The sequence below is a fragment of the Artemia sp. Qi Xiang Cuo genome, chromosome 17, assembly GCF_049724085.1.
Source record: "Artemia sp. Qi Xiang Cuo chromosome 17, ASM4972408v1, whole genome shotgun sequence".
Lineage (NCBI taxonomy): Eukaryota > Metazoa > Arthropoda > Branchiopoda > Anostraca > Artemiidae > Artemia > Artemia sp. Qi Xiang Cuo.
In genome coordinates this window covers 9,419,430-9,429,494 of record NC_142810.1, presented here as the reverse complement: position 1 = coordinate 9,429,494, position 10,065 = coordinate 9,419,430, and the positions used below count along the sequence as shown (strand labels likewise).

General features: G+C 36.6%; 1 protein-coding gene across 1 annotated transcript in view; it reads right to left on the bottom strand.

The window, feature by feature from the left end:
- Positions 1 to 333: 333 nt before the first annotated feature.
- Positions 334 to 10,065, bottom strand: part of LOC148941865 (uncharacterized) — a 77,558-nt gene continuing 67,826 nt past the window's right edge. The window contains exon 5 of the mRNA XM_089103411.1: positions 334 to 1,243. Coding sequence (XP_088959537.1) covers positions 1,129 to 1,243 — 115 coding nt within the window. The 3' untranslated portion in view covers positions 334 to 1,128. The remainder of the gene's footprint in view (positions 1,244 to 10,065) is intronic.

The following is a 10,065-nucleotide window of genomic DNA, read 5'->3' as shown; positions in this document are numbered from 1 at the left end:
CTGACCGTTAAATTTTACAGAATCTGATCTTTCAGGCTCTACAATGTCTGATAAGCGAACACAGCCCTATCTTGACTTATAATATAATAATGATACATTATTGGCTTAGGTCCCAACACATGATGGAATGACTGAAAATAAGTTCTTAGCCTCCTCACTTCATGAATCCAGTGAAACACATAGGTATGTATGTGGAATAATAAAGAAATCAATTTGAATACAAATCCTCTGCTAACGTACCCACGTGCTGATGGACCTGCTTTAGGTCCAATATGGTCCACGTCTAACTCGTTTTGGGTCCATGTTCAATAAATATTTAAAACTTCCGGTATATAAACATAAATCCATTTTATTTACACATTTAAATTCACAAAATATCAAACTCATACACACACAGATAAATATTGAGCAAACACCCAAATTTCACTTAGAATTCAAAGTATCCCGTATTGTGTCAGGCCCAATGACCCCGAAAAAATAAATATCGGTAAAGGCAGTGGATGAAATCATTGATAAATTAACAACAGATTGGGTAGATCCTACCCTCCCCCATTTTTTTGGTTTTAATGACGATATTCTTGATCTAGATTCACGGGCTTAAAACTTTAAATGCCAAGTCGGTCGAGTCAACGTTCGACTTGTTTTTTGATATGCCCACTTCAACTAATTAAATCCTTTGAAGTTTCCAATACTTGCAAGTTCTAAGTTCCGAAATAACGCAAGAGTGCCCAACAGTATCTAATTTATCAATGATGGAATGAATAAAATATATTGAGGAGACGGACATAGTGTTTTCTGACTAGGTAACCAATGTGCTAATAACACCTTAAATAAGAATTCTAAGTTTCATCATTCTTTCAAATAATTTCTAGATAAATAAATAAATAAACAATAATAATAGATACATTTTGATCAAAAATTGTGTAAAGAATTTAGTAAAAATTAAAAAAAATAACATACCATTGAAATAATAAAAATTAAAGGAAAAGGAGACAGAATAATTGCGCAAAAATGCGCATACAAAACTGACAATGTTGCACTTAAGCACAACCAAAATATATAGGCCATGTGTCCCTTTTCTTTTTCAAATTAATGAGTACTTTTTAAATAATATAAATAACTTTTCAACTAAAAAAATTTTCTCGGACAGCTTGATCGTCGACATGCTGACCTGTCCTTGTAACCTCGCCTAAAAGCAGCTGCAAGGGAGCGAACTGACTCGGGAACGAAGGGCTCAATCATCCTAAAACAAAAATTAAATTGTAATACGATAAACTGTAAATGTAAAATACGCTGGGTAAGGTTTTAGAAACGTTCCACAAGCCAAACAGTGTCGAGGACGAGTTAGTCTAGTCCACTGACGTCCCCCCAACCATATATACACAAACAAAGAGGGGGGGGAATTTCCTTTGTTAGTTTTTGTTTTTGTAGTAGGTTTATTTCATTTTTGCTGGTGAATTAGAATAGTTGGTAAGAGAAAAAAAATTGAAAGGGAAGAAGAAGAGAGAGAGAAAAAAATAAGGTATTGGTATTACCAGAAAAGGTAAAAAAAGAAATAAGAATGACGCAATAACCAGGAAGGGTTCCAGCAAGGTATGTACGAACAAACACTGCGTTTCTGAGCTTTGTGGCTTTCCCAGATCGAGATGTACCTTTAGAGGTAGAAGTACACAGATGGCTGAAACATTATGGAGTCGAAAAAGAGAACCTGATAGGTATAGACGGATCAGGGCTGCGATATAGAAAAACTATGTCTGTGAAGTTCACCACTCGCAACGAACTCCATAAGTTCCTCACTAAAACTGAAGACGGAATGTTATCATTTGATGAAAGAGTTGTATACGTCGAAAGTTGCGAAACAAAATCCACTTTTGTGAAAATAGAAAGAATGCCGCTAGAAATGGAGTTGTTAGATGTCCAAGAGACATTGGAAAGGTATGGTAGAGTTTTCTCATGAAAACGTGAGTATTACTCTAGTGACGGATATCTCGAAACAGCCAAAACAAGAGCAATAGCAAGCATGAGAGTAGATAAGAACATCCCTTCTTTCATTTTCGTAAATGGAATGAGAATGCGGATACGGTATGATGGCCAAATCAAAACTTGCATTATATGTGATGAAACAGGACATTTAGCAGCTCAGTGTTCTTTTTCCTCACAGAGGTCGCCAAGAAACATAACATACAAACCAAGTGGCCCTAATGCCGTTAGTAGCCAAAGCAACGTTCGGCCGGAAAAACAACCTGCAAACCAAACAAATCTGAGACCCAAAGAAAAAGAAACTAAAGAGGAAAAGACAAATGCGCGTAAGAATCAGGAAGAAAAAATAGATCGCGAAATGGAGAAAATGAAATAGGAACTCGCAAGATCGGAAAATCGGAAAACGACCCGTGAATACAAGGACGAGCTAGAAAGAAAAAAAAACTGGAGAAAAAGGACAAGATACTGATAGCGAAGATGAAGAGTTCCAAGAGGCCCGCAGCAGGAGTAACTCACTGCCGGGAGTACTCACTAGAAGTATGAAAAGGATCAAAAGATCCCAAAGAACAGAATCACAGACTGGGTAGCCTGAACTTTCGAACCGACTTGAAAGCATTGAAGGTGTGATAGATAGTGTGGAAGAAATCGTACAGAGCAGCAACAACCCTTAGGCAAACCAGGCATTGGAACTAATCAATTACGCTGAGACGTCTTTCTCGTCGGTAGAAGGATTAGAAGCCAAGAAAGCAAGAACTAGAGAAAATGCAGAAGACATGGTGATAAATCAGCAAGAGCTTCCAAAAAATTCGCAACTTTGAACGTAAATGGAATAAAGCAAAGAAGTAGACAAATAATGCTAAAAGGGTATCTACTAAAAGAAAGAATAGACTTAGCATTTATACAAGAGAACGACACAAGCGAATTAAAAGGTTTAGAACCTGAATATAAGTATTATACGAATTGCAATGCGGGTGGAGGAAGCGTGGCGATAATATATAAAGAAAAGCTCCATGAAAAAGACGTTCGAACCGATACAGACGGGAGAATTATCAGGTGTGAGATAGGTCGGTGCAAATTTGTCAACATATATTCTCCATCTGAGTCGCAAAAAAAAAAATTACGAGAAGTATTCTTCGAAGAAAAAATAGCCCCATATATACCAAAAGATGTTGAAAACACAGTTTTCCTTGGAGATTTTAACTGCATAACAGACAGGCAAGATGCTGTAGCACAAAGTGACAATATTTGCTTGTCACTGAAACGATTCGTGCGTGATGCAGGCTTTCTTGAAGTTTGGAAAGAAAAAGTGAATACAAGGAGTTTCACTAGGATAAGGTGGACGGCGTACGGAGGAGCAGCTAGACTCGACCGCATATACACGTCAGATGAGATCCTTCCATAAATAGACAAAATCAAGAACAAAATTGTACCGTTTTCCGACAATCAAGCTGTGTTTGCCATATTGAGAAACGACGAGAAAAAAATCTTCTTACAGAAATTCGTCATGGAATATGAATACTGAAGTACTGAGAAACAAAGTTTTCACAGATGCCCCAGAAAAGATATCAGAGGCACTGAAAACTGTCGTAAAAAGTGGCCTTCCAAAACATTGGAAGAGTGTACCTAAACTAGTGATTATAAAAGTGGCCCAACAAATCTCTGGTGGTACAGCAAGGTTTGAAGAGAAACACGTCAGCTTTCTATATAAAGTAGTTTACCAGCTAAAAGAAGAAATAAATGCAGGGAAAAACTCAAACAAGGAATATTTTGAGGCTCTATCAGAGATAAGAGAGGTTAAAAATAAGCGGGCAGAAGCAATAAAAATAAGAACTAAAATAGAAGAATATATTCAAAACGAACAGTTAGCAACAACTTATATGCCGCGAGAAGAAAAAAATAAGACAACAACAAGGAATGTGTTCAAGAAAGAAAAAGAAGAAACCGAAGAAGAATAAAAGAAGGTACGAGAATTTATTGAGGAAATCCACATAACAAAAGTAACCGATGAACAGAATGAAATGCTAATAAGCGAAATCACTGCAGAAGAAATAAAAAAAGCATTATCGGAAACGAAAAATAACAAATCATCGGGAAGAGACGGCATACCTTACGAATTTTATAAGCATCATGCAAACGAAATAGCTGCGAAGAAAAAATTGGATGCATTGGAACAATGAAGCTCCTACCAAAGTCAGGAAATCTTGAAGAACTGGAGACCTGTAAATTTAACAAACTGCGACTATCGGATTCTCATCAAAGTTCTTGCAAACCGACTAAAAAAGGTATTTGGTAAGTTGCTAAGTACCTGACAAAAAGGAGGATTAGATGGACGGAAAACAGCTGATGTTCTGAGAGCCATACGAAACGTAATGCAAGTGATGGAAAAAAAGAAGGAAAAAGGGAAAGACAGAATCACAAGCTTTGAAAAAAGCATTCTTTGAATGCAAAAAACATTCGACAAAATAAGACTAGAACAGACAATTGTGATAGGTAATATGGAAAGAGATAGCTTTGAAGCAGAGAGAGGAGTGAAACATTGGAGGAGTGATTGTGATGAGGAGAGAGGAGTGATGCCCATTAAGCTCTTTATTGTTCTAAATATATATTGACCCTTTGTTGCGATATTTGGAGCAAGAGATACAAGGAATCGAGATAGGAGGAACCCAACAAAAGATAGAAGGATTTGTCGACGACCTCACGATTGTCACGGAAACAGACATGGATTATTTACGAGCTCTGCATTGTATAACTAAGTACTGCGATTTGTTCAAACTAGAATTAAACAAAGAAAAATGCGAAGTCCTGTCTTTAAGCGAAGAAGAACCTCAGTTTATTGGCGGGATAGAAAGGAAAGATGAAATAAAGGTTTTAGGTATCCAATGGAGAAAAACATGGAAAGAGACGGAAAACAGTTGACATCTTTTTCTATTTTGGCAAAAAGTATTCGTCCTAAAGAATACAGCGAAAAAAAATTTAAATGTTTAAAATTTGGATGTCTTAGACAAAATTGTCTTTCCTTATTTTTTTTTTCCTTAGTTTTCTTAGTATGTTGTTTTTTTACCTTTTCCATTTCTCCTCTCTTTGTATGACTGACTTCAGTAAATAGTAAGAGTTTTTGTTGTCAAAATAATTATATTATTTTAATGATTTCTAACACAAATAGAGACGAAGACCACACTGCCTTTCCATCATAAACAAATAAGTAGAACAACAGGGAAATTTTTATATTTCCCAGTACCAGTCCTGATTGAACTTCCTTGAAGTAATGATATTAGGGCTGTTTTAAAACATTTTTTTAAAAAAACCTTTCAGTTTTAATGATTGAATTTTAATGTAGTTTCTTTTATATTGTTTTTATTCTCTTCGTCTGTTTTACTGAGGACGGCCCTTGGATATAGGGTCGAAATATTCATTTAAAGTTGCGATCCACTGTCTTGTATAAAAATTTCCCTGTTGTTCTACTTATTTGTTTATGATTTCTAATATTTACTTAATTACTCAAAAACCCAAGTAGAGTGAGCAGGTATGTACTCGGGGGGGGGGGGGGGGGGTTTGCCTGTGCCCCTCTCAGCTAAAGCCATGAGAGTTTCTAATATTGACTAGTAATTCACCCTATTCTAAGATTTCGACGAAATCATCCTCACTTTATTCAAATTGCTAGCTGCCATTCATGGCCTTTGCTATTACTCTTTAAATTAATCTGATTACTCTGAGCTATTAATCTGAAGCGTGAAAATGCAATAAAAATGCATAAAAACACATTTTTGATGCGTTTTTCATTGTATTTCTTGTAAAAAAAAGAAAATAGAAACTAAGAAATACCCCACCCCCCGAATAAAATCCTGGATACTTCTTTGTATTCAATATGGATGTTTTAGCCCAATTTTGTTTCTTGTGTTATATTCCCGTAATATCCTTATATTTCATAGGTTTTAACAAATTTTGCATTTTCTTTCAAATTCTCTGATCCTGATGCTAAACCCTTCGGGTAACTGACTCCATTACAATTGCCTATGTTCTTAACTCTCAGCTCTGAAAATGACCGTGTGATGTTATACAACAGGTACCCGAAGCCATCCTGCCAGGTCAACATTTATCGGTAGTTTTCCGATTCTCACAAATGAGTATGCCTGTATACTCAGTATGCGTATCCGTATACTCAGTATGCGTATACTCAGTATGCTCAGTATACGCATACTCATTTTGCTTATGCCTGCATGTTGTTACTTATCTTGTTTATGACTACCAATCGATAAGCTCTACAGATAGTGAAGTAAGATTGACCGAGCTGTCAACTACATGCAGATATGGTGACAAACTTCGCAGGAGTAAGAAACCCCTTAAAATACCAAGGACAGTCAAAATGAATCTGATTGTTTGAACTGGTTGGAACTTACATAACCATATATTTCTTGAAAAAAATAGTAAGAATTGTAAATTTAATTTTTAATTAGAAAGACCCTTATATACAGTTAAATGGTTTCTGGTAGTAGCAGCTACCGAAATTAAAAAATAACGTGGGTGAAAAATCAGCAAAAAATAAGCTAAAACATACGGCGCCAAACAGCTTAAGACGGCGTAGCTTCCCTTTGGAGGTGTAGTTTCTTTGAGAATTAATAGATTGGTAATGATAAATTTTCAAAGACAAACAGCGCTGTCAAATATAACTAATAGTTTTGGTTGTTTATTTTCACAGCTTAATGTGGCAGTGATGTCAAAAATAAGATACTGGTCTAACCTTCATGATTTCCAAGCAACTAAACAAAAAATCTTAGAAAATTATTGTTTTCATGTATGAATAGACTAAAATGGGTCCAGGGCCAAAAACATCCTTATTCAGATATTCCTGAACCTATGAAGATGGGTGAGGAGGTTGAGGCTGAAGAGGATATGTTTCATGAAAATTATGTAAGGATAGTCTTAGCTACTTATTTGATGGGCCGTATGTCAAAGTATAAGCTGGATTAAATATGTGGTTCGATCCCACATTCTAGGACTTAATTAAAGAAATTAATTAATATATTTAAAGAAAGAAAGGGCTATATTTAAATAAAAGGCTATAATTAAAGAAAGACTAACGCGTCTAGTTCACCTTATATTTTTGAGTGATGAGAGATTGCCACAAATCCTGCAATTTGGGCATCCATCTAAGGCCAAGAGAAAAGCAGGGTGTCCTTATATGGGAGGGCAAGAGGTTACAAGAAAGGGATTTAAAGGTAATTGGAACTTCATAGGAATGAGTAAATGCTGAAGCTTTGAAGAGAATGGGGTGGAGAAGGAATTTGCAGCTGTTTTGGCCACAGGTGGCTTATGAAAACACCAAAAGAGAACCCTAGTTTCAGAACTTTCTAGAGCCCAGAAACACCATGTGAGTTGTTCATGCAACTGACCGTTTTTGCACAAACTACTTCACTAATGAATGCGATGTTTCGTTTAAAAAAGTAAATTTATTTCCCAACATGGCTTCAAAAAATTCTATTTTAGAATCAGTTCTTCGCTTAAGGACGAGTAGTCCGTTCCTTAAATGTTCGTTAGAATTAGAGAGGAATGAAATTAAGCATAACAGACTGAAATAAACATCCGAAGGAAACTTTGACAATGGATTCCAATTGAGCTTACTCAATTTCATCCAGTAGTGGACACATAATCAATTTTTTTTTTTTGGGGGGGGGATAAAAATTTGGCTCCCGCATCGGTATTTTTCACCCCTCTGAGCCTGCAGCTAGTACAATTTTTGAGCTTCTGGGTGGAGGGCACGTTCCCCTAAAACTCAACCCTGTTCTACTGTATTTCATCAAATCGATTTATTCTTCTCAAGTTATTCCCTCAAACGTGCCAGCTGGTATCCTTTATTCTAAATAGATGGCACTGACGTTAGATGTCATGTTATGCCTAAAAGGAAATCCTTCAAAGAAGTCTTTTATAAATTAAGGGTGTGAGTGACTGACATTCAACATGCATGTTGCAATTGATTGTTATAATGTGTGGCATTCCATAGCTGATTGCAATTATTGAATTGCATTCAAAAGTGCTTAATGAAACCTAATTTGCTTATTTTGCTTTAGAACTCAATAAGCTATAATCCGCTCTTTTCCAGATAGAAAATTCCTGGTCTATTTATCTATCAGGATAAATAAAAAAATCATACAGTTTCGAAGTTTCTTAAAAATTGCTATGGAGCTACAAGATTTTTTACTCTATGATGTTGTTTTTAATTATTTTTTTTTGGTATAACAGGAACAACATAGGAGTATAGAGAGGTAAAATTACAATTAGATCTTTTGACCGTTTCTTTAAATTTTTAAATTACTTCCGTAAAATTAATTTTTCCGTCGTTCAATAGAGCACAGTAATTGCGCTTATTCAATAAGCAATTGCGATTGATTACAATAAGTAGAGCTGGAGTTAGGTTTTTTCTCAGGGTGGAGGGGGGGAATGTAGACTTTGCCGCACCATCAATACTGTAAATATTACACTTTTTGCCCAAAAATATCACAATTTAAGCTTGTTTTGTGACCCCTGGGTGTGCCGTCTGGGGCACTCACCCCCTCTAGCACGTCCCCTAGATCTGGTCCAGACAATAAGCGGTATTGAATGCGGGGATGATTCAAATGACAAGTTGTTAGTGTTAGCAGCTAATATAGTCATAGAAATTGTAGCCATTGCTAGCACAATTGTAGCAATTGCTTGCACAATAGCACAATTGTAGCAATTACTAGCACAACTGACAATTGCTAGCAATTGTCAGTTGCTTTCCATGCTACAGAAACAGTTTTATTTTTTAAATACTTGTGTACTTCAATTTCAAGCCAGTTTTAACCACCAATGTAATTGCGTGATAAGTCACAAAAAGCTAACCAAAGTTGAATACGCAGTATCAAGCTGCCTGAGGCTAACAGAGCTACGCACGCTCTTCCTCCATCCCAATCTATTCAAAGCCTCCTTCTTTACACCCTCCCAGGAAGTTCCAATTTTCCTTAAATCTTGGCTTTATGACACTTTCCCACCCAAACCGTGGACGACCTGCTTGCCGTTTAGCCCTAGACAGATGGCCGTAAAGGATAATATTCGGCAATCTGTCATCCTTCATCCGCAGAACTTTCTCAAGCCATATCAACCTTTCTCTCGTCATAACCCTAGAAAGCAGGATTGAACTCGCACAGACTACTGTTTGACATACAGTCAGTTAGCTGGGTACATAGAACAATCTGTAGGTAATTTCTATGGAAAACATCTAGCAAATCTTCATCCACTTTTCGGAGCACCCATGCTTCTGAGCCACATTTGACCACTCTCTTCAGTGTAGCTTCCAATATTCTAATCTTGGTTTGCAGACTTATCTTCCTATTCTTCAACACTTTTTTTCCACTGTGAAAAAACACCCTGAGCCTTGGCTATTCTACTTTTAACATCTTCTCTGCTCCCACCTTCTTTGCTAATAATACTACCATTGTAAGTGACGCTGTCCACTTGATCCATCTTTTCGCTTCCCAGCGTCACTTTTTCCTGATCACTTATTTATAGCCTTAGCGACTTAGTCTTCTTAACATTAATTTTCAAACCTATTCTAGCACCCTGAACTCGCAAAACCTATAAAAATTCATTCATTTTGCTCACAATGTCATCTAGGATGCTTAAATCATCAGCATAATCAAAGTTCAGGAAAGTTTTTCCTCCCCATTTGATTCCGTGTTCTCTCATTGCCTTTCCTGTGTTCCTTAAGACAAAGTCTGTCAAAATGATCCATACAAAGAGGGATAGAACACAACCCTGCTTAAATCCTGATTTAATGCGAAACCAGCTGCTAACATCATTTCCTACCTCAACCGCAGCAGTGTTATTCTCGTACATAGCCCTAATCACTTTAATATGTTTGTCTGGTTTACCGTACAAGGGTAAGACCTTCGCTAAAGCTCTTCTATCAAGAGAGCCAAAGGCTTGCTCGTAATCTATAAAACTGAGGACTAAAGGTGTATGATTACTCAGGGACTTCTCAATTATTAGCCTAAGAGTTAAAATTTGGTCGACACATCCTCTACCCTTTCTAAAACCACCCTGTTCGTCTCCTATCACTTTGTCTACAGC